Raw genomic sequence first — 23,442 nt, forward strand, 5'->3', positions numbered from 1 at the left:
AGTTCAACAACTGAGTTTGACCCAAAAAATACCAAAAAAGAGGGCACAAGACCCTTTTTTCCATTTATGGCAACCGCTTTTTTGCATTATTTTCTTTTTCTTACAAACAAAGCAATAAAAATAGCCTTTTGTGTGTATATGTTAGAGCAATTACAGCAAAAAAAGAGATCAAATGCATATCAATGTCTATTTTTGTCGACTGATTTTTCTCGTGATATTGATGAGATCATGATTTTGCTGTTACACCCTTTTAGTTGCACAATTAAATGCATGAACGGGCAGAAAATTCAATACAATATTTTAGCTCGTATTTTAGATGATTTACAATTCTTAATGGACAATTACATTTAAATTTAAATTTATTAAAATAAATTTTAGAATAAAGTTTATAGTATTTTGGATATCGAATTTGGATAATCAATTATTCAGTGATATCCAAGCAGCATTAAGGATGTCATACAATCGAACCCTAGAAATGAGTCTCTATCAGTAAGAAAGTTGCCAATAATGGTTTTATTGACGTTATCTTGCAATAGATTGAACTACAAAAAGCTTGACAACTTTTTCATGATATGATGATGTGTTCCAACAAAGGTTTGATTCAACCTCAAAGAATACTATTTGTGTGAGAAGTGTCAGGAAGTGGAGGCTTGAGAAGTACTCGGAATCACTCAGAATGGTACCACTGATTGTGTTTGGTGCTGGTATGTTTGGCAAAGATGCAGTGAAGTTGAAAGGGCAAAGATGCGGTGTTGTCGGTAAACCTTTTGCAACTCTGAGGAAACGTGAAGCTAAAGGTCAATTGATGGTTGTCACAATCGATGAATTTAAAACCTCTAAAACATGCAGCCTCTGTTTCTATGATGATATGCAAATTGTTGATACTCCTGGATTCAAAGGTACCGGCGTTCTTCATTACAAACAATGTCTAAAACTATGGCAGAGAAACATTAACGCCGCTATCAATATGATGACTATATCTCAAGCAGTTTGGTCTGGAGCGGGAAGACCCGACGTTTTCAATCCAGCGAACAAGAAGAATGTATCGCCGTAATAAACACGGTTTCCTTATATTTTAAGGATTTAGATCATTACAGGTGAGGAATAGTACCCTTTTTTTTTTCCTGTTTCGCATTACTGACAAGTTTTTGAATTTGAATCATTGTTTGAACGGTTTATATTTTCGTCTACAACACAATTTCAACTTGTCTAAAATGAAAATATTAATCGTCCAAAAAAAAAAGTATTTTAAAATACAGTTTTTGCGTTGCCAACACTACTCAATTGAAATACAGCTTTCGAATTATGCTATGCCAACATTCAATATGGCTTTAACATCTTGAATAGTATATGATCATTTGCTGCAGAAATGGTTACATTATAACCGGTAATCATACTGCAAGCAAGTCAGGCATAAATAAATGATATAATTTTTTGATACAGTATCCATGTTAACTTTTAAAATCCAATGTCATTTCAGCTGTTCAGTTTATTAAAAAGAACAGGGCAGCATTCAGAAATAGTGATTAGTTCAGTAGCTTTAAGAAGCAGACATACTACTCGAACCAATCTATGTACAATCTAACGTGGTCTCGAAGGCTACCAAAGTGGCGGTTGTTCTGTTGATTGCGGCTGGATTATTGTATGTTGATGTTGTGGAAGGAATGGATTGTGCGATGTAGTTGAAATGATAGGTAGAGTGCTGGCTCGGATGGGCCCGTTATGCCTAGAATCAGAATATAAATGTTGTTGCTGGGTATTAACGCTGTTATTGCTTGATACAGCTATTGAAAGGAAAAGTGAATAATACAAATCAGCATCCACGAAAAGAACTGGGCTTCATTACTTTTCGTTTTCACTCACCATTATCAACAAGGTCTTGCGACGATGTGTGTGCATATGATCTAAAAGGATTGTTGTTATTGAAGGTGCTATGAGCATTGTTATTGCTACTGTTCACTAAAATATTAAATGGATTTGCAGGGTTCAAAGTAGTAGGCATTGTGGCTGAGCGAGAATAATACTTTGTAGGTGATTGCTGTTCTACTGTTGTAGAAGTACTAGGGAGCTGCGACTGTGACGATGAATATAAAGATATACTAGGGGGAGGCACCTGATGTTGTTGCGTCGATGATAGTTGTCGTCCTTGTGGTACGGGTGAAGATATTTCAGAACTCTCTGTGCTACTTAATGTTGGCGTCGGTACAATATGCTCTTCTGTTATTTCAAGTTGCTCTTGGAATAGCTTCTTTTCCCATTTATCTCTTATAAACTTCTCCATTAATCTAATAGATGTGTAAATACATTAGAACTTTAAGCTTTTCAGTAGATGGATCGTGCTCTGTAAAACATCAAACTGTACAAATCATCATCCGTTGTCAGGGGCAATTTTGCTTTGAAGTTGACATGCTTATTGACTGCCTGGTTTCCGCCGAGCGCTTCTATATTCTGTGGTGACAAAACAGAAAAATTAAATGAAAGTAATAAAAAAAAAAGCTCATTTCGGAAGAACCGTATACCTGAATCTCTTGCAATGTCCAACAGTCCATACTCACTGACTTTACTTTAGAGATATGTGTACCCATTTTCCTATGTAGACTAGCACATCGTACGCATAAGAGCACACCTAACGAGTAAGATGCCCAGCGTGGATCTTTTTATATTGGTCAGTTGAATTCCATTTATGAGGGCTCTTGTGGACCTCTACACAAATCTTACTTCTCGCTCCACAGTCAGCACAACGATCATTTCCCGGTAATTTGAAAAGCTTGTCGAGTTCTCTTTCGACTCTTATTTGGTAAGCTTTAGATTGTTTTTGGTGCATTTCAGTGTATTTTATAAAATTACTAACGAAATAGAAAAGAAAAACGATGATCCCCACCATTCTTTGGCAAAAATGGAATTTTGTTTGTTGCACATCATTGAGTTTGAAATAGAATGTGAAAACGAGATAATTTTGCATTTTCATAAGAAATATTACTGCTTGTCCTCTCCCTTTATTATCATTACTATAAGAATTAAAACAGCAAATGCATGCTAGAAATAAAATGCCCTTGTCAGGTATCAATGTCTTTGAAATGGCAGGCCTTGCACCAGCTCCTTTTGCTGGCTTGATTTTAGCTGATTTTGGTGCAAACGTTATTCGTATTGACAAGACGGAAAGTTTCAATGCAGACGTTTTAAACAGGTGATAGCAGAGAATCAAGGTTTCAGAACAAAGCACTCCATTTCTCAACATGTATTGGGTATTCTATAGGAACAAGCGTTCCATTGCTCTAGATTTGAAAAACAAACTATCCATTGAGACGTTGTTAGAGCTTTTCAAAAAAGCAGATGTTTTGTTAGATCCATACCGTCCTGGTGTCATGGAGAAACTAGGACTTGGCCCTGACACTCTTCTCAAAAATAATCCCCGCTTGATCTATGCAAGGTTAAGTGGATATGGACAGTCTGGATCAACAGCAGCAGGGCACGATATCAATTATTTGGCAATTTCTGGTGCCTTGAGCGTAAGTATCAGTGAAATTTTCTGTGTGTTGACCAAAAGGTCCATCCATACTTGGAGCTCAATGTACCACGTAGTTTATGGGTAGGAAGAGTGAAGCTCCCTTCTTTCCAGCGAACATGTTGGCGGATTTCGCAGGCGGGGGACTTATGTGCGTAATGGGTATCTTGATGGCTCTTTTTGAGCGTACACGGTCGGGTTTAGGTCAGGTGATTGATGCCAATCTAGTAAGTCTGACTTTCATGCGATTTCAATTTACTTAATGAGTTTGTGCCATGTGTAAATCTTATGAATAAATAAGACTGCAGGCACGGCCTATTTGGCTACGTTCCCATATCTGATGCAGAAATTTGGTTTAATCTGGGAGGGTAAAAGAGGAAGCAATATGCTGGATGGCGGCGCACACTTTTACGAGACTTATCAAACAAAAGATGGCCTTTATATGGCAGTGTAAGTGTAATTAGAAACTTTATATATATATATATATGTATATCATGTCTGGCGATTGAGAGTCTCTAATAATAACCAAACCCTATTGCACAGAATAGTGGTGCAATAGAACCACAATTTTACGCCGCCCTAATTGGCAAACTTGGATTAGATCAAGCTACCTTACCGAATCAAATGGATAGAGAAACATGGCCCTCAATGAAAAAGCGTTTCCAAGACATCTTTTTGACAAAGACGCAAAGCGAATGGACTTCTATCTTTGAGGGATCGGATGCATGCGTAACACCGGTCTTATCCTTCAACGATACGAAAGACCACAGTCATACTACTACCAAGCTTAATGACAATAGTCAGCAATGGCCGAGGCAAGCTGCACCACCGCAACCTGCACCCATTCTACATCGAACGCCTGCCATCAAAAGCACTTCAGCCGATACGGATCTCGATCATGCGTTTCTTGAGCCTGGAAAGAATTCTATGGAAGTGCTACTGGAATTCAAGATTGAAGAAAATCTGATAAGAAGACTTCTTGCATCAGGTGCCTTGAAAAGCAAGTCAATGCTGTAGCGATGAACAGGGGGCGAAGTAGATGGTTAAGGAAATCTGATAAACTTTTCTAGACCCTTTTTATCATGCAACCTTAATCGGTAATCGTTTAATTCTCAGCAGGAATATCACTCCATTCCGTAATAAAAAGAGCGGTTCTTTTTGTCCTCAGATAGATTATGAAAACCCAAAGCTATGACAGGATCTGCTAAGCGCAGATGATACTCAACGACTATCATCTCCGGTTTTTCAATCAGTCTTGATACCCAATTTGATACATAGGATTGCTTGGCATTATCACTGCTAAAGCTGTAGCTTCCTTATCCGAGCAAATATGAAACGTGGCACTAAAATTAATGCCGTCATTGTTTGGTTCCTGCCATATCTAACACATTGAAATTGTTCAGAATAATTTTTCTTGGTGTTTTTACATGAGCTTACTTTATTTTTTCCCTTTTTCCTTTTATCCAACGACATTCACCTAGCCATACCTCATTAGCAAATGAGTGAAAATCGACATTCACCACCGACAGATCAGCCGCCGGGTTCACCGCCTCCTCCTGAATTACCTCCAAGAAGAACCACACCACAATCGTCTTTTATTGAGGAAGAAAAGGCAACTCCTGAACCTCCTCAACGCCCACAGAAACAACCACAGTTATCTTCTTTACCTACAGTCGATGAGCAGCCTACCATCCCTCCTGCTCTACCACAACGCCATTCTATCACGCCTACTACAAATTTGCCTACCTCAATTGATACAGCTACCCTTACAACAGCAATACCTCCCGCATCCATCACTGCACCAAACGAACTACGACATCGACAGCAACAGCAAAAAACAGTCATAGCTGATATTGTACCTGATTTACATGGAATAGCACCGAGTCAAGGTCTCTCTACAGACATCCACACACATGATGCGAGCGATACACGGCAAACCATTAAAGTAGCAGAGCGAAAATCAGTGCCTCCGTTTCCAGGCACTTATCAGACACAGCAAAACTCGCGCCGCCCAGATTGGTACCGTATAGGTTGGAATGCAGCAAATAAAAAACGTCGCAGAAAAAATGGAGGAGGGGCAAAATACGATGCTTTGGACGAATGGCTGCCTGACTTTTTTTATGGAGCATGGTACCATCACGGTATAGCACTCTATCTCACGGCTTTCGTTGCTTTCTTCCTGGCAAAATTCAATGCAGGAATAGGGTCTTTAATCTTGTTCTGCTTATGCATAGGTAATTGAAAAAAAGTGTCGTTGTTTTCTGTTCCAAGCACGCAACAAAGTCCTAAACCCGTCCCACCCCCCAACCCCTTTCTTTTTTCTTTTTTAAAAGCCAATTACTATAGAACGAGTATAAGACGATTTCGTGCAAATGCTCGTGACGATATACAAAGAGAAATATCGAAATACAGAATGGAATCAGACGAAGAAACCGTCGAATGGATGAACAATTTTATCGAAAAATTCTGGCTGATATTTGAGCCAGTCTTGAGTGCACTGGTTGTTGAAAACTTGGACAACTATATCACGGACTATTTACCATCATTTTTGGATTCCATTCGCTTGTCAACATTTACTTTGGGCTCAAAGCCGTTCCGAGTTGAAACAATCAAAACCTACGCCGACGCTGAGCCGGACACTGTGGTAAGATAAATAGGAAAGGGGAACAACCTTTGTGAATCAGGTCAGCAGCAATTATCTAATGTGCTTATCCTAGTCTATGGACTGTAAAGTATCATTTATTTCGCATGATCTAAGTGATTTATCTTCTGAAGAATTGAATAGCAAAGTGAACCCTAAAATTATAATGCAGGTGCGTTTCGGAGGTCGACGTGTTGGTGCAGGATTTCCTGTCCTATTGGAGGATTTAACCTTTGCAGGCCATTTAAGGGTCAAAATCAAGCTTATGAGTCGATACCCCTTCATGAAAACACTTGAAGTTAGCTTTTTGGATAAACCCGAATTTGACTACGTTTTAAAACCTCTGGGAACAGATACCTTTGGATTGGATGTCAACTTTATCCCAGGTTTGCAGAGCTTCATTCGTGAGCAAGTGCATAACATTCTAGGTCCTTTGATGTACGCGCCTAACGTTCTTACTGTCGATGCTGAAAAAGTTTTAGCTGGTGATTTCGATTTTTGTAAGTGATATTCATTGATTATTAGCCGGGCACTTTTCCAATTGTAATGACAATATTCATTCGCCATTGTAGCTTCTGCAAACGGACTGCTCGCAGTAACAGTTTACTCAGCTGAACGCATAAAAAATATTGATGATCTTGTCGATGAAGCACCCAACCCTTACGTTCGATTTTATTTGGACCATGGACAAGAGTTGGATCGCACTTCAGTCTGCGAAAATACTTATTCACCCGTTTGGAATGAGACACGGTATCTCAAGCTGAATAACTTGAATTCTCTTTTATCTATGGAATTGAAAACTTCTCGAAACGGATTCAAAGATAGACGTTTGGCGACAGCTAATTTCGATCTGTCTCAGCTGGATGATGAAAGTCAGGCTGAACAGGAGGGATTGTGAGTATCCAAGCATTACAATTTTGGTGTCCATCGTTGTATATGCGAGATATTGATGGATCTTTTTGAAATAGGAACCTATTGTTATTGCGTAATGGCAAGCATGTGAGTGATCTTCGCGTGGATATTCGCTATTTGCCTATTTCCAAATCTACGAAACGGGATGACGGTACTATTGAGCCTGCTGTTGATTCTAGTAAGTAAATCCTTGCGTACGCGATAAGCCTTGAGAAGAGCCCCTACTGACTTTTTAACTATTTCCAATAAGACTCTGGTGTTCTTCGCTTAGTCATTCATGAATGCCGTGATCTCCAGTCACTTCATGGCAGTATCAGCCCCTTTGTTCGTATCATTGTCAATGGAGTTGAAAAAAAGAAAACAGCTGTTATGAAAAACAAACGAGATCCTAAATACGAAGAACCTTACGAAATTGTGGTTTTGGACAAAACAAGCTTTTTTATACGAGCTGAGATTATAGATCATGCTAACAATGACAAGTTATTGGGCACTTTCACTTCTTACTTATCAGATATGATGCAACTACAAACAACAAACTCCAGTTGGTGGAAGCTCATGCATGAGGACAAACAAGTTGGAGAGTTGCGGTTAAGCGCAGAATGGAAGCCAGTGATGATGACAGGTCTTTCAGATATCGCTAATATTCATGGCTTTGATCGTAAGTAGTGATTTTATTCATTGAGAGTTTTCAAGTACTTACTGATTCCAACAACCTTAATCAAAATTCAAAGAAGCACCTATTGGTGCTATACGCTTCACCTTTTGGGAAGCTCGCGACCTGCGTAATGCTGGTATGGGAGGCAAGAGTGATCCCTATATTCGTGTGTTATCCGGCTCCCAAATAAGAGCTCGTACTGAAGTTGTTGAAAATAATCTTAATCCAGAATGGGGTGCAAGTCTATATGTACCTGTCCATTCTCTCAAGGAGATTTTTGTACTCGAAGCCATGGACTGGAATGCAAAGTCGAAGGATAAATCATTGGGTATGACGGAATTTAAGGCGTCTGAAATTATTCAACAACAAATAGGCAACCAAAGTGTCAACCCTGATGTATGGTATGAAGCGAACGCAGCCAACTTTAACAAGTAAGAAATATCTGATTTTTTTCACGCAATTTTGACAGAGTGAAATGTACCTTTAAACTGTTTTGTTTCTTTATTGCAGATGGCAGCGTCTTCGTTCCATTGATAGGCGTAGTACTAAAGGCGAGCTTCACTTTTCTGCCGAGTTCTTCCCAGTACTTACTTTACCAAAGTCTGTCGAAGAAATTAGCTCGATAAATAATCAGGCTTCTTCTCGCATAGAAAATTCAACAAGCACCAACGATACCCATAATGTTGCAACTGTATCTGCAATGCCTTTGCGAGGACTTCACGGTTCTTATATTCGATATACACCTGATGACTTGGTAGATCTTGGTTCCTATAATTCAGGTGTTCTGAAAATTAAGATAATGGACGTACAACTCTCCAGCACTGCCTATTGTTATTGTCAGGTTATTGTGGACTCGCTTATGCCTTGTTACAAAACTGCCAAGCTACGTGGTTTTGATTTAAAATTCGATGAATATGCCGATGCCTTTATCAAAGAGGCTGACTTTTCGCGAATTGCTATTGAGGTTAAACCTGCGCATTCTACTGAAAAAGATATTCATAAGTTAGGTCATTGGATAGATTCTGGATCGGCTATCATCCGTCGTATCATGAAACGCAAACGTTTAGGATTAGCTGATGACGATGAAGGCACTTGGTTCAATTTAATAGGAACAGATGGCCCAGCCAGAATTAAGCTTAGTTTTAGATATGATCCCATGGAAAGCTTCGTGCTAAACCCCGATGAGAGCTTAGACAGTAAGTTAAACGCAAGCTATCATTCAGATGCATTGGATTGGAGTCGCTCATAAGTTATTGACTGTATCTTTTGTTGCGAACCTCAGATCAAGGTAATTTGACGGTGGATCTTCTCAGCGCTAAAAATCTTATGGCTGCCGATAAGTCGGGTACAAGTGACCCTTATGTTGTCTTTACGGTCAACGGCGAAAAAGTGCATAAAAGTGAAACCATAAAGAAAACTCTAAACCCTAAATGGCGTAACGAACGGTTTACCGTCCCTATTGTAAGTAACAATTGTGCTGTATGACACAAAACCAATGAAATGGCTAAACATAATCTACTATTTTTTTTTTCTAAACGATAGCAATCGAGAGTTACCGCAAGTATTAGAATCGAAGTATTTGATTGGAACCAAGTCAAGGGCCATACAAGCATCGGCTCTGGTGGTATCACTCTGCGCGGTGACGCTGTTGAATCCTTTGGTTCACGTCTAGTTGATATACCCCTCGATGGTATTGCAGGTGTTTCAGGCACTGTGCAGGTTCGTTTTACATGGCAGCCACAATTGTTAGCTTCTAATAAGCGGCAGAAAACATCGGTACTAGCAACAACACGTACTTACCTTCATGACGATGTTAATCTTGAAGCATCAGGTCCACTTATCCGTGATTCTCGATTGACAGTTGGTACAGTCGGAAGCAGCGGTATTTCATCCACAATTGAAAGCGAGGGGGGTGGAATAATCACTTCGCCAAGGTCGTCCTACGAGGAATCTAATCAATCACGAGCAAGTTTCGATGATAATGCATCTATAAGTGCACTCAGCTTTGCTGACACAGCAGCCTTAAGTGACGCCACTGGTAAACCAGGTATTGTAACGATAACACTTATCGAAGCTCGTGGTTTACGTGGCGTCGATAGAAGCGGAACAAGCGATCCTTACGTCCGTGTCTCAACAAATCGTGGACAAATATACAAGACAAAAATCATTCCCAAAACATTAGCTCCAGTGTGGTAAGTAGAGACTCTCTCTTTCAATACGCCAAAGAAGACGATAGTAATGATTTACCCTTACGTTAGGAATGAAACATTCAATCACGGAGTAGGTGGAGAGCCTTTCGTTTTTGATTTTAAGGTCAAGGACCATAACAAATTTAAATCATCCGTCGATCTTGGTCATAGCACGATCAATATTTGGGATTTGATTAAGCCGGATCTACCTGGCGGTGATACCTTTAGTCAATGGTTACCATTATTCCCTCCTGGAAGCGGTGAGATTGCGGTACATGTTCAGTTTAAACCAACTATGTGAAACTTTTAACATAGAGGTTGACCTCTCTTTTCTTAAGGTAATGCTATGCTTCGGTTTAATTCTAATAGTTGGGCTTTTATTATTATATCTAATCGATGTGAGCAAAGGTATAAAATTTTGGAGGAGGGAGAAAATACTTAGATGTTAAATACTATATATATACATATATAAAAACTGCACGTGGAATGTAAAACAATCCACATACTTTTAAAAGTGTCATTTCTATTTACAAAAGTGATGCTTATTTCAAGTTATTCACGCGTCGATATTTGAATGCAGTCTTCTTCGGATCCCTGCGGCAAAGCTGCAGTAACTTTTCTTTCGCTTCTTCATCTTCTAATTGTATTGTTTTATTGTATGCTGGCAATATTTCGCTTAATAAAGGAAGATTCATTGCACAGCGATTTATTTCAGTTGACAAAATACTGATTGCATTCTTTAGGTTATCCGCTCTACGAAGAGTTTGTTTGGTTAGTTTCGTCTTAATTATTAGCAGAAATTGATCTTACCTCGCTAAAGTGTTTGTCATCAAAACAGCCATCTTCTGCTGCTGTTCTGGAGTCCACCCTTCGCTGAATGCAAGCGCATATTGCTTGGCTTCGACCGCTTTTTTGTTGATTAAACTTTGATCCTCATCGCTGTCATCTTTGATCCTCTTTTCCAAGAATTCTTGGTAGTCCTCCCAAACCTTCCAAGCCATTATGGTATCCTTCTGCTTATAACAATAATCGAGCATATGGAAAAAGGTGAATGCATTACGTTCAACATCATACTTGTCAAAAAGATCGTCATAAATATGGATGATTTTACGTGCTGGTTGTTTCTGGGAGATATGTACAGTAAGATAGGCGGTTAATAGTGGTGTTGTAACCAAACTCTTATCTATAATTTGGTTGAAAAGCCATTCGGCTTCTTTGACCACTAGAGATCGCTTATGGGGCATATCCACAGGTAAAATATGCCGTTCTGTTGATATAGCTGTATTCATATTGTCTATATTTTTCTGTTTCTTCTGCTGTGGAATGGGTCGATAGCTAGCATAGCACCAGAACATATTAGTATATGTATGACTATCTGGAACCAACAGAGATTGCTCTTCTCTTTTTTTTTCCACATCTTTTAACATGGCTTCTAAAATTTTCCTTGCTTGTTTTAAGTCCTTATTTCTTGCACAAGCAGTTAACAAAGTGTTGAAAGTGAATTTATCCGGTTTGAATCCGTAAGTAAGTTGCATTTGATGCAATAGGTTGAATGCTTCGTGATAGTAATCAGGGCGTTTTGCGCAGGCGTGAATGAGCGTATTAAATGTGACTTCGGTTGGATACAGATTATAACCAGCCATATCTTCGAACAAGTTTAATGCACGTTCTATTTCTCCTCTTTTTGCGCAAGCATGTAGCATCAAAGTGAAGCTGACCTCGTCGGGCTGATGGTATGAAAGTCTCATTGCGTCAAATATATCCCAAGCTTTATCAATATTATTTACTTTTAAGTATCCACTGATCAGAGTAGAGAAGATAGGCTAAAAGTGATTTTTGCAAAAGGTTAATGTTATAGAAAGATCTTTTGATTATAATGAATTCACATTTACCTGAGTCGGAACAACAGAGGATTTTTTGATTTGTTCAAAAACTACCATAGCATCGTCCATTCGCTTGTTTGCTACGAATGCCTTAATCAATATGCCATAACTATATACATCTGGTTTCAAATTGAACTCTTTCAACCTTTTAAAGATAGCAATTGTCTGGTTCAAATCATTGGTATTTGCATAAGCATCCATTAAATGGTTAACAGATTTAACACTTGGACTGATATTGTAATCCTAAAGGAACATTGTGAGGAAGTTGCTGATGCGATTAATTGCAAGGTATATAGTAAATAGCCATACCTTCATCAGTTCGAACGCTTTTTCTGCTTCTGCGGGTCGTTTAGCGAGTGAATTCACATAGATCAATTGCTCGAAATCTTGGAGACTATATTCCTGCATACTATTTTCTCCTCCAGGGCATGCTGTTTTATTAGCATCTTCGTCATTGATTTTGAGCTGTTGTTGGAACAATGCCGCTGAAGAAGGTAGCTGAGCAGGTGCTGTAGTTCTATCTATCTGATTTGACCGAGTATCCAAAAATCGAATTCTTAGCTTTTCCAAATAATCAGTGTTTATCTTTGGTCGAACACCAATTGGTGCGGACACTTCTTTATAAATTTCTGCTATATCTTTGTCATTGATCGGCTGTAAATTTGTTGCTCTCTTGTGAAAGCCAAAACGTACAAGAACAGTGAGTTATATTGTGGTGTTTTTTTTTTTTTTTTTTTTTTTGACTTTCTGATATAAAGTACTTTACAGACTTTGTCTTCGTCTCCAAATCGTATTCTAGTTTTTTGATTTCTTCTATCACCTTTTTGGTTCGATCATCTGTGAGTCCTGATCTAACAATTAAAGAATGTCAACGATTAAGTCAGCCAAGCTTCCCTCTTATCAGACCCACCTCGTTGAAAATACTCGCGTTAATCTGTTCAATGGTGTATGACGAAAGGTAAATGTATTTTTCAGCAGACAATTTCTAAAAGACATCTTATGTGAAGATTAAAAAAAAAGCAAAAAAAAAAAGCTTAATGTGTCAACTACCCCTAGTTTTAAAGGAACAGACTATGTAGGCATAAATTTTGACCGGCTCCGGAAGCGGGGGAAAACAAGACTGCAGTTTAAAATTTGACAGAAAAAGAAATTTATTCGTACATTTCAATGATGGCCTCCATCCTTTTCACCTATTACATTCCATATATACTTGATACTGTTCCACAGGTAACTAAAGGGTTTATGACATGCCTAGACCGTATCTCATAGCCGTTCATTAGCTTCTTATCCTGTTTGTGAAAAGTGTTAATGACGACGAAGTTGTATACTGAACAACGACTTCAAGATAGATGGACAACGATTTGAGAATACATGGTCCTAATACCGCGTTGTAAATTGCTGTGGCATTTAAGACATTTCCCGCTATTTGTTTGCATGGTTATGTTGTTGTTGCTGTAAGCTTGCTTCATATTCGTTCTTCTTTTTTATTAGTAAAGCCAGACGCTCTTCCTAAATCGACATACTCAATTAATCATGGGTTTCAATATTTTGGTATTATTGTTTTTTGGAGTACCTTTGATCGTATTTTGTACATTTCCAAAAAGTAAAAACCGGCAGCTCCACCTGCTAACGCCCCAAAAGAAACTGATAAAGCTTTACCAATATTCGCCATATGTAACTATCTTGCTCGATATAGGTTGAATGATGAGATAATGAGAAGAATCAGCAAACAAAATCTAAGATAAGCAAGAAACGTGGGGTTAACCAACTCATTCTGAAAGTAAATGGCAATGGGCGTCACTTCCTACTCCGATTTTTCATTTTCCGAACTGTTTGCTGGAAGCGGTTTAGATTTAGAAGTACGAAGCTGTTTACATAAAGTAGCAAGCGTATTCAGTACGCTTCCTCTGTTCTGTTGAATTTCCAGTAGTATTTAACTAATCTATCACTACCTATATTAAGCGGATATTTGAAGGTTCGTCTTAATGCCATTCAATAACTTTTCCCCCCTCTTTCTGCCAACTGGAAATCGTGTTATATGCAGGAGCTCAACTTATCGGCTGCAAAAAGCAAATGAGAAAGTCATTCCTAAACTAGCTTTCAAGAAGAGAATATAACCTTTTTAAACGAAAAATAGTCAAAAATTTTGATCTTAAAAAAGCTTCTCTTTTGGGCTGGCTAAAGACCTCTATATAAAAGTTCTCTTTACTGAAAGGGCAAGCTGCAACTAATAAAGTCATATGTACAAATTTCATGAAATTTTGAGAGATTAAGAAGAGCTGGAAAGCTTCTTTCATATGACGCTGTAAATGAATATTACTCTCACAGTTCCCTTCCTCAATGTTTCTTTTCGGTTGCCTTCGAAGCCGTGGAATCCAAACGACCCATATGCATTTCATAGCGGTATCCAACTATACATTCTCTGCTGTTGGAGTGGTTTAACAACAATCTATTTCACTTCAGGAATCATTGGGTTGCAACCATTCATCATCTAACTGTTAGGTCCCTGAATTTTGTGCATTGACAAAAATAGTTAACCGTCGTCTATACAATGTTTGAGCAACCTTGCTACATCATTATAAAAATGATGATGTAGTAGCTAATACTACTATATGTTATACTTAGTCACAATTTCGTATTGACATGCACATACACTTATTAACGAAGATCTAGAATTTGAAGTCTTGTCCTATCCAAGTATATGCGTATGTATCTCCAAAATATCATCTCAAAACTTGATTATCCGGATTGATTATCACTAACAAAATCTATATAAAATTTGCAGTTATCGATGGTCACAGTATTGTATATTATGCGGCAATAGTTAGTATGAAGTGTCTATTTGTTATAGACTCGGAATGGATTCAAGCAATTCATAAAACATCAATATGTCTGCTATTCAATTATCTATATCTACTACATCCAGTTTTCATTAAAATAGTGAAATCTATCTCTAAAGGTAGCATTCCCTTTTTCTTCCCAATTTGAGATGTCTTCTAAAATAGTTTTGCCATTCAGCAGGCCTTCCAGCTCCACTCCAGCCGCGATAGTCAATAATCGATTATCATGTTTATTCCTACTTTTTGAACGTGGAATCGAGTCAACAAATTGTCGTTCAGCCGAAGTTAAATCTGTTCTATTTGTCATATTGTTCAGAACATCGTTGACATTGTCAAACGTAAGGTAGGAAGGTGTCAGATTATTAGGAAGCACGTCATGGTATTGACTGCTGTGTGCATTAGAAAGCAAACCCTTCTTCTCAACCTGGCGTGGCGGTGGGGATAATTCCACTGGGTATAATGGTTGTGTATTTTTTTTGTACTGGGTGGACTCCTCAAACACTGGCAATGCTGTATTCTTCCTTATACGGAAAGGTGGATTTCGAGTAAAGGTCGATTTAACAACACTTTCGTTGTTTCTCAACTCTTTCGTAATAGATGTACTATCATTAATGGGTTCTTCATCTTTTTCTATCTGTCTTTCCAACAAACATGTGCCATCTATTGTTCCCGTCTCGCTGTGCTTTGGAATTCGAGGCACATCTCCGCTTGTTTCATCAGAAATGGGACTCATGAATTTTCCTCTTTCTACAATCTTTGATCTTGCTAAATTAGATACAAGTTTTTTCGGCCCTTCTCCCAAGGTTTTCTTCCTCGTTGCTGATGACCATGATGAAAAACTAGGTAAAGAGTCAAATTCTCGCTTACGTTCTTTACTTCGTTGTAGGTCAGCAATAGAAATACTAATGACACGTTTCATTTGTATTGGATGATGATTGTCGAACGCCGTGCCTTCGCCAAAACTATTCGACCGTTTGCGGCGAAACATAGTAGATGTGAGGCCTACGGTATCAAAGCGGCTCGTTTTTCGATGCTGTTGCTGTTGTGGTATTGAAAATTTTTCTTGAGTTGATGCCCTTCCTTCCTCTAAGGATTCTAAACTAGGTGTAGAGGCTGGTAGAGAAGTCTGGGGCTCCAATTGCAATGGATGGGTCGCAGTTGTACTAGGCCGCGAAATTGCCAAAGAACTATTTTGACGTTGCTGTTGTTGTATAATAGGAGAAACTGGGTCTGGAGCATCTGTATAGTCATGGAAATGACGTTGATTTATTGCCCCTGTTCCAGTACTTTGTTCTGTAGTGGTATTTTCTCCTTCGCGGCTGCATAATGGTGTTACTTTAAATATCGTTACAAGCATCCAATGTATGAAACAAGCTATACGAGGTTTTCCGTAAGGAACCAACGTTTCTACGTTGTCCATATTTTTTGAATAACTGTCAAAACGTTGGTATGGTCCAACAAAACGATCAGAGCCCCTTGACGGATCCTCTGATTTCATCATTTCGGGCTGAATTTCTTGGTCCAAGCGTCTCATTGGGATGATTAAATACTGTGTTCCTTTCTTGCGTTTTTTCTTACTCTCAGTAGTATTATTCGAATCATCATCGACAACTTTGGGTACGAATTCATTACCTTTGGCAGATCTGACATATATTATTGTTAATTGTCTCGACTGTAATGAATCGTGTGTCTTTTTTTTCCCCTCTTCTATGTCCAAAGTCATTTTGGGCAAATGCGCTATCGAAGGATCATTTCTGGACGGCCGTTCCCTCAAGGGCATTATACTTTGCTGCATACTGAGAGGTGATATTTCTAAGGGGTTTAATAGTAGGTTTTCCTCCTTCAAAACTGGCGTGTGAGTTGCCACACTATGCTTTGGTATAAGTTTGGAGGTTGAGGAGCGAGAACTTGGAGCAATTTTAACAATTCTCGGTAATTGACAATCAGGTTCACTGTCAAATCCTTCTCCGGGTAGCATTTTCAACGTGAAATAATCATAAACATACCGCTTCTTCAATGACTCTAGACCGCCTTTAAAGACTGCTTCAATGGCTGGATCGGTAAAATAAATAACGCTAACCATCAGACCTAGCAGAACAGTAACAATATGGAGAGATAAACTCGACATTATTACTCATTGTGAATCAAATGGTTTCCAAGGAATATAAACCTCATACCGATAGAACTGGCAAATAATCGATCCAAAACAAAAATGGCGTAAGGTATAGGGGCATTCAATGTTGCTGCAATTTCAATGCTCACTCCCCAGGATTTTGATATTAAAGGAACTATTATGACGAAAGAGAAAGATGGGCATAATGAACAAGCTCTTCATATCGCAAAATTACTTGATTACCTAAAGGATAACAGACGCATCTTTTTGCAATTTTTCTGAAGACATCCGTGTTATCATTTGCATACCTTCGTAAAATAGCCATAGTCACCTGATCTTTCTTTGAAGCTTTACTAGTGAACATATCCATTGCTCCTGCAAAATTTTCATGTCTTTTCCTGATGAATTTAATTGATACAATGGCGCAAACTGCAGCAAATGCTAATGAGAACAGTAGCCAGCTGTAGTACCATAGCTATTTTTCACACAAGACAATATTAATAGAAGAAATACATGAAAGCAATATAGTTTCAGAATTGTTACCCAATTGAATATGTTCTGCCGGCGTCCGTAATGATAATAGTACCTATAAGTAGTATGACTTTTGTAAGTACGGGAAAGTATCATTATAAGGTATTTTCTTCCTGTAAGATTTTACCAGCATTTAGACGGATCGTCTGGCTCCGATGGCCCAAATGTCTTTTCGCCACTTACTAGCGAAACGATTGCCACCAGAATACCCGACGCTGCCACTATGAGATAATATAGTAACTCCAACTTCAAGCTGCGCGATACTTTGACGACAAATACCATGACCAAGCTGAGACCCACCATAGCTAAACACATACACGACATCACATCCGTTGCTGATAGGACATAAGTTAGTCGATGACATTGAATATTCGTGCCCAATATATGATATGTCACCGATTGACATGCATTATAGACTATATTTAGTACACATGAGCAAACAATCATACGTAATGACAAACGGCTGACAATATTTGGTCGATACCACATAATGGAAAAGTGTACAATTATAACGCATATATTGGCGGCAAATGAGATTGTTGCAGCAACTGAGCCACTAACTACTAGACCCGTCCATTCGCTACTTGTAAACTCCCAGTCAGTATACCCAATATTTTCGTCAGGTGGCATTGTTTATTATACACATAATTGTTCTTTAAAGATCAAACGACTTGTTAGAAACCAAGAGGAGTAAACAAAGTTTAAATATCCACATCCCCAATTTCGCTTTAGTAGTCTCAGGTTCATCTGCGTGAAACCAATTCTAAAATCCAAACAATAGGAAATTTTTTTTTTATTATGCAACTTCCCATCAATGAGAGACAATTCAAAGTGTAATGAACGGTCTGAAATTCAATTATAGAGGGATTGTAGAGACAGTTGTGGGAATCGTGAGACAGAAGACAATTATTCGTTTATCTCAATATCTTTCCAATTTCGCGTTTGGTTGATTGATCCAGAGTAAGCAATATCGAGCTATAATCTAGAGTCAAATTGACTTACATTAGCAATTCAGTGTATACCTTTAATTTGAAAGGTTTCTTTGGGATACTTTTGCTGCCCTTGGGCTAATGACTCATGAATTAATTATTTCAAACATTTTGCATTTATACATAGCTATATTTTCAAAAATATCTAGTACATAGTCATTATTATCTCCCTACGCTTTCCACGGACATACAACAATCATTTGAATAGTAGGCTCATTCGTGTCTCCATTTTTGCATGCATATACTTCCAGGTTATGTCTCAGTTTTCTTTAAAGAGTGGAGTAGTCAAGATGTGGATACATCACCACCATGAAAGAACGCTCCTTCATCCTACAAGCTAGGTTCCTATTACGCTCTACCTCACTGCCTACTGATACTTTAATTTCAATACTACTCCCATATATAGGTCAGCAACAGAGTAAATCGGTATATTGCAAGCTTGCTTGTTCTCCAATCTGGTAAGATTACACTTCTTCTCCACTCAATCAACGGTCCGAATCAGCTGCTCTGCGACGCTGTATCGCTAACTTCCGTACTAGCTCCTTCACATGCAGTAATCGAACTGTCCCAAGTACAAGCTTGGATTTTTCAATGGCCCTTACTTTGTCACATTTTGCTTGAACTCGATTATTTACACTTCTCCCAAGAGCCGTCTTCAACTCCTCTGTTAGGGCATCCATTGCTCGACTGGTTATCCTCTTCTCCCTCGCCTTCTAATATATCATAATCCTTTTTACCCTTGAGCTCTAAGGGGTTTTTAGATACCAGTGAGCCTTTGGAGCTGCCCCGAACAATTTGGATATGTTTCATATCTCGTGTCCGTGTTTTACAAGATTCCAACAGCTGGAATTCAAAAATCTCGAGAAGCTTTTTGCTTGAAGAAAGGAAGTACACTTTAGACGATCTGATCTGATTAAAATCAAGGAATTAAATGCAACATCTTCGTCAGCTGGAGTTTTATTCAGGGATTGGCGGTATGGTAAATACATACTGACAACATTCAATGTGGATGACTTTTGAGTTAACGGCTCTTTCAAACAGCATTATGCCGCCGAGCTTGCCGATTGGAACGTTGAGATCGTCAAAGCTTTTGACATTAACACAGTAGCGAATGAGGTACGCTGACAAACAACTTGCTTTATTATTTATTTGTACTAAAATATTCCTGACATATAGATTTATAAACACAATTTCAACCCAAAAATCGTTGGACAGGTTTGACTTACCCTTTCAACTGTTGGTACATCAAGTTACGGTTGTAGCTCACGTATGTCATAGAATCTTATAGAGACTTTATCAACAAAGTACTATGACGATATTGCAGCTGATGTTTGGACCATGTCGCCACCTTGTCAACCTTACACAAGAGTCGGTTTACAGCAGGGCAGTGAGGATGCTCGTGCAAAAAGTTTTTTGCACTTATTAAAAGTGCTTACGGAAATGAAGAATAAGCCCAAGTACATTTTACTTGAAAATGTGAAAGGGTTTGAGGTAAAACACAAAAATGCTTAGTTCTTCGTAGTCTGGTTAATTAGACATTCTTTTATCTCGACCTTTAGGAATCTGATTCACACGATCTGTTACTTGAGACCCTAAATCAATGCGGTTACGACTATCAAGAGTTCCTATTGACACCACTGCAACTAGGTATCCCAAATTCTAGAATGAGATATTATCTGCTAGCAAAATTGAAGCCATTACAATTTGCACATCCTGTGACGAAGGATATCATCAATTACATTCCTTTATCAGAAAATCTGTCAAAAGAATTTGTAGATTCCAGAAATTTGAATGATGAAGAAAAGCTCGCATGTAAAGCAGCAAGTAGTATCGATCCTTTGTCGAAATTTCTGGAGCATGAGATCCATTTTGAGAAGTACCTTGTGCCTGATAAAGTTTTGTTGAAAAATAGCCATGTTTTCGATATTGTCAAACCTGACGGGTATCGCAGCTGTTGTTTCACAAAAGGTTATTATCATTATGCTCAAGGGACTGGATCTATCTTGCAGATGAATATGGATGTCAATGTAAGTTTGTTCGCGCTATACTACAATTCGCTATGGACGTACAGGTGTTCATATGAGAACTCTTTTGCATAAATAGACGGAAGAGACATTTAGTAGGGCAAACGAATATAAAGGAATCGATGACGAGAAACAGCTAAGGTTACTACGTGGGCTCAAACTAAGATATTTTAGTCCTAGGGAGGTTGCTAACCTTATGGGATTTCCTGAAAAGTTTGAGTTTCCTGCTTCTAGTAGTATTAAACAAAGATATCGAACTCTGGGTAATAGTATAAATGTTAAGGTGGTATCAGAATTGATGCGATATCTTGTAAAAGAGAATCATTCTAGTATGTAATAAAGGATTCTATTTTAATCCCTTTTAAAAGTTTCAAAGGTAGCTATTACTTGCTAAACAGCAGCCTGCAAAATACCAGGATCTCGTTACGGACAGATCAGAGTCTTGGGTCTTTCTCTTTTTTGTGGTTTGCCACTTTCAAATTCAGCTAGTAGCAGCTGTCAAAAATTATGAACAGAATGCTTGCTTTTTCTCATTGCTTCTCAGTTTATACGACGAAAAGCTATTTTATAAAAAATGAAGTGTGTTCGCGTCAATATTGATAATTTTGATGAAGAAACCCGCAAAGCCGTTGAAACGAAGCAACCTGTTTTCGTTCTCTTCTTCGGTACGGAGGATCCCGAAACTTCTGAATCATGGTGCCCTGATTGTGTCATTGCCGATCCTCGTATTCGTAAGGCCGTCTCTACTGTTGAGAATTCTATTTTACTAGAAGCGCCGGTTGGTGGCCGTAACGATTGGAAGGGAAACGCTGATCACCCTTATCGTGTCCGTTTCAATGTCCCTGCAATTCCTACTTTATTTAAATGGACAGCTGTAAGTTTCTCGTAAACATACCCCGAATGTACTACGAACCGGAGTAGAAGTATAAAGACTTTACTGATGTTAACTTTTTCCACATCACACTGAATTTAGGCTGGTCCTGGCGATAAGTTGGTCGAAGAAGAATGTGCAGATGATGATAAATTATATAAGTTTGTATCCGTTTGAAACTTAGAATATCAACAATAAAGACATGCAAATAGAATTTTTAAAAAGAACTTTTATCAGTTATTGAGGTTTTTTGGAAGCCAAATCTTTTTAAATTGTTAATGATGAGACATTTTCCTCGACAAGTGTCACAATCAAGATATAACCTAGTATCATTAGGGAGTCTCAGCGTTTGAAAGTGTAGTGGTGCATTTGCTAAAGCCTATTATTGCGCTTGAAGGAATCTGTGGGGACAAACCAAATGAAGAGAATGGATACGTCTGCTATAATTCGTTTAGTGACTTGATTTCCGCTCTGAATTTTTAGAAAAAAAAATTAGTTTTCCCCTTTGCCTGGCTTTTTTCTTACCTTCCCTTAAAAATATTGAAAATGGCTGATAACACCAACACTGCTGCCACTGATAAGAAGAAGCCTGCTGAAACTGTCCTTGACGTTTCTGACAGCAATGTTCAATCCAAATATAAGGATGCTGGCAAGATCGCTGACGGTAAATAGTCAAAGATCAATGTTGAAATGAAGACCTCGTTTTATTACGCGTTCTGTTTAGCTTTGCACTTCATTGACATTCGTGGCTCATCAGTTTATTTCCGTTTCAACAGATGTTCTTGATAAAGTTATTAAGCTTTGCGTTCCTGGTGCCAAAATTCTTGATGTATGTATTGAAGGTGATAAGCTTATTACAGCTGCTACTGGTGCCATTTATAATAAGAAGAAGATGTCCAAGGGTAAAAGCAGAAATACAGAGCATGAATTTGGTGGCTGAGTTGCATTGTTTATTGATTCATTTTCAATCATAAATATAGGTATCGGTTTCCCCACATCTATTTCTGTCAACAACTGTGTTGCCCACTTCTCACCTCTTCCCTCAGATCCCGAAGCCTTTGCTACTTTGAAAGAAGGTGATGTTGCTAAGATGTAAGTTTAATAGTTGGAAGCTTTTTGTACGAAAGGTGAATGACAAATAAACTCACTTATACATTTGTGATAGTCAATTGGGTGCTCAATTTGATGGTTACTGTTCGACTGTTGCTACTACTATCGTTGTTGGTGCTAAGGAGCCCGTCACTGGCCCTAAGGCTGATGTTATCAAGGCTGCTGAGACTGCTTTAGAAGCCGCTATCCGTATGATCCGTCCTGGAAACAAGGTAAACAGAATCATGAGAAGAGAAACAGAGCTTTGGGAGTTGAAGAGCGAGCTAACAGTAATAATCTGCTGGTTTTTCCTTTATAGAACATGGATATTACTAAAACTGTCGATCAAATTGCCGAAGATTTCGGTGTTAAGGCAGTTGAAGGTATGCTCTCTCACAACCAACTCAAGGATAAGACTGATGGTGAAAAGCAAATTATCCTCAACCCTACCGAAGCTCAACTCCGTGACTTCAAGCGTTGTGAATTTGCTGAAAATGAAGTCTATGCCATCGACATCCTCATTTCTACTGGTGAAGGTAAGGTGCGCCCCTTGAAGACCCGTACCACCATCTACAAGAAGACCGGTGTTCGTTATCAACTCAAGATGGCCGCTTCTCGTGCCGTCTTCTCTGAAATTCAAACCAAGGCCGGTGCTTTCCCTTTCACTTTGCGTTCTCTTGAGGATGAACGTAAGGCTCGTATGGGTATTGTCGAAGCTGCCAAACATCAAACTGTCTTGCCTTATGATGTCGTCTATGAACGTGATGATGCTGTTGTTGCTCAATACTTGGCTACTATCATGGTCACAAAGAACGGTAATACTTTGTTGACAAACCCTCGTTTCGATGCTGTTCAAGTTCAAACTGACAAGAAGGTCAAGGATGAAGAAATCAACAAGCTTCTTGCTAGTTCTTATGCCCCTCCCAAGAAGGAAAAGAAATAAATTACGAGCCTCGCATCAATTTAAACATTCATTAACAAGTTGTTTAAGCAAGCAATTGGAAGAGATATCTCACTCTTATATCTTTCAGCTTTTTTCCAACCTTTGTATTCTTAATACTATTTTGTCAATTTAGTTTCGGTTTCCTTTTTACATATGGTAGAATGAAAGAAAATAAAATAATCGTTGAAAAAGGATGTTGTTTATCGTAACAAGTGGATAATGGACGAAAATATAGAATGTTTTTTCATGGTATATGT

The 23,442-nt window shown here is 38.5% G+C and overlaps 10 protein-coding genes across 10 annotated transcripts; 7 read left to right on the forward strand and 3 right to left on the reverse strand.

Moving 5' to 3' along the window:
• Positions 1 to 673: 673 nt before the first annotated feature.
• Positions 674 to 976, forward strand: BDF20DRAFT_851159 (uncharacterized protein; the record flags this gene model as incomplete). Its single annotated transcript, XM_053080006.1, has 1 exon — positions 674 to 976. A coding segment is annotated over exon 1 (226 nt), but the record flags the coding sequence as incomplete, so codon positions are not given.
• Positions 977 to 1,329: 353 nt separating this feature from the next.
• Positions 1,330 to 2,978, reverse strand: BDF20DRAFT_851171 (uncharacterized protein). Its single transcript, XM_053080007.1, has 5 exons — positions 2,719 to 2,978; positions 2,520 to 2,653; positions 2,363 to 2,448; positions 1,864 to 2,285; positions 1,330 to 1,784 (listed from the first exon to the last, which is right to left on the reverse strand). Exons 1-5 carry the CDS (start codon positions 2,966 to 2,968, stop codon positions 1,600 to 1,602), a joined length of 1,077 nt encoding a protein of 358 aa, XP_052938980.1. The 5' UTR covers positions 2,969 to 2,978; the 3' UTR covers positions 1,330 to 1,599.
• A 69-nt stretch (positions 2,979 to 3,047) lies between these two features.
• BDF20DRAFT_814876 (CoA-transferase family III domain-containing protein) lies at positions 3,048 to 4,522 on the forward strand (the record flags this gene model as incomplete). Its single annotated transcript, XM_053077029.1, has 6 exons — positions 3,048 to 3,187; positions 3,257 to 3,509; positions 3,583 to 3,732; positions 3,807 to 3,955; positions 4,054 to 4,274; positions 4,326 to 4,522. The coding sequence occupies 6 exons, from the start codon at positions 3,048 to 3,050 to the stop codon at positions 4,520 to 4,522; spliced, it is 1,110 nt and encodes a 369-aa protein (XP_052938981.1).
• Positions 4,523 to 4,883: 361 nt separating this feature from the next.
• Positions 4,884 to 6,052, forward strand: BDF20DRAFT_278465 (uncharacterized protein). The gene is made up of 3 exons (XM_053075071.1): positions 4,884 to 5,524; positions 5,704 to 5,739; positions 5,839 to 6,052. Exons 1-3 carry the CDS (start codon positions 5,004 to 5,006, stop codon positions 5,849 to 5,851), a joined length of 570 nt encoding a protein of 189 aa, XP_052938982.1. The 5' UTR covers positions 4,884 to 5,003; the 3' UTR covers positions 5,852 to 6,052.
• BDF20DRAFT_815616 (C2 domain-containing protein) lies at positions 5,949 to 10,203 on the forward strand (the record flags this gene model as incomplete). Its single annotated transcript, XM_053077097.1, has 12 exons — positions 5,949 to 6,149; positions 6,223 to 6,646; positions 6,719 to 7,040; positions 7,115 to 7,236; positions 7,309 to 7,716; positions 7,790 to 8,144; positions 8,251 to 8,313; positions 8,377 to 8,909; positions 8,996 to 9,174; positions 9,256 to 9,582; positions 9,661 to 9,804; positions 10,006 to 10,203. 12 exons carry the CDS (start codon positions 5,949 to 5,951, stop codon positions 10,201 to 10,203), a joined length of 3,276 nt encoding a protein of 1,091 aa, XP_052938983.1.
• Positions 10,204 to 10,444: 241 nt separating this feature from the next.
• BDF20DRAFT_832530 (uncharacterized protein) lies at positions 10,445 to 12,781 on the reverse strand (the record flags this gene model as incomplete). The annotated part of the gene is made up of 6 exons (XM_053078550.1): positions 10,445 to 10,655; positions 10,713 to 11,725; positions 11,795 to 12,028; positions 12,095 to 12,457; positions 12,552 to 12,636; positions 12,696 to 12,781. 6 exons carry the CDS (start codon positions 12,779 to 12,781, stop codon positions 10,445 to 10,447), a joined length of 1,992 nt encoding a protein of 663 aa, XP_052938984.1.
• A 1,661-nt stretch (positions 12,782 to 14,442) lies between these two features.
• BDF20DRAFT_279070 (uncharacterized protein) lies at positions 14,443 to 17,955 on the reverse strand. The gene is made up of 5 exons (XM_053075072.1): positions 17,397 to 17,955; positions 17,282 to 17,324; positions 16,982 to 17,213; positions 16,803 to 16,913; positions 14,443 to 16,713 (listed from the first exon to the last, which is right to left on the reverse strand). Exons 1-5 carry the CDS (start codon positions 17,897 to 17,899, stop codon positions 14,702 to 14,704), a joined length of 2,901 nt encoding a protein of 966 aa, XP_052938985.1. The 5' UTR covers positions 17,900 to 17,955; the 3' UTR covers positions 14,443 to 14,701.
• Positions 17,956 to 19,133: 1,178 nt separating this feature from the next.
• BDF20DRAFT_279174 (S-adenosyl-L-methionine-dependent methyltransferase) lies at positions 19,134 to 20,738 on the forward strand. The gene is made up of 5 exons (XM_053075075.1): positions 19,134 to 19,232; positions 19,300 to 19,374; positions 19,435 to 19,749; positions 19,818 to 20,285; positions 20,362 to 20,738. Exons 3-5 carry the CDS (start codon positions 19,597 to 19,599, stop codon positions 20,617 to 20,619), a joined length of 879 nt encoding a protein of 292 aa, XP_052938986.1. The 5' UTR covers positions 19,134 to 19,232; positions 19,300 to 19,374; positions 19,435 to 19,596; the 3' UTR covers positions 20,620 to 20,738.
• A 118-nt stretch (positions 20,739 to 20,856) lies between these two features.
• Positions 20,857 to 21,330, forward strand: BDF20DRAFT_814340 (uncharacterized protein; the record flags this gene model as incomplete). Its single annotated transcript, XM_053076966.1, has 2 exons — positions 20,857 to 21,156; positions 21,256 to 21,330. The coding sequence occupies 2 exons, from the start codon at positions 20,857 to 20,859 to the stop codon at positions 21,328 to 21,330; spliced, it is 375 nt and encodes a 124-aa protein (XP_052938987.1).
• Positions 21,331 to 21,515: 185 nt separating this feature from the next.
• BDF20DRAFT_279131 (peptidase M24, structural domain-containing protein) lies at positions 21,516 to 23,383 on the forward strand. The gene is made up of 5 exons (XM_053075073.1): positions 21,516 to 21,817; positions 21,930 to 22,055; positions 22,134 to 22,245; positions 22,319 to 22,475; positions 22,562 to 23,383. Exons 1-5 carry the CDS (start codon positions 21,700 to 21,702, stop codon positions 23,183 to 23,185), a joined length of 1,137 nt encoding a protein of 378 aa, XP_052938988.1. The 5' UTR covers positions 21,516 to 21,699; the 3' UTR covers positions 23,186 to 23,383.
• The last annotated feature ends 59 nt before the right edge of the window (positions 23,384 to 23,442 follow it).

Source organism: Mycotypha africana, assembly GCF_025528875.1.
Source record: "Mycotypha africana strain NRRL 2978 chromosome Unknown BDF20scaffold_2, whole genome shotgun sequence".
NCBI classification, from domain to species: domain Eukaryota; kingdom Fungi; phylum Mucoromycota; class Mucoromycetes; order Mucorales; family Mycotyphaceae; genus Mycotypha; species Mycotypha africana.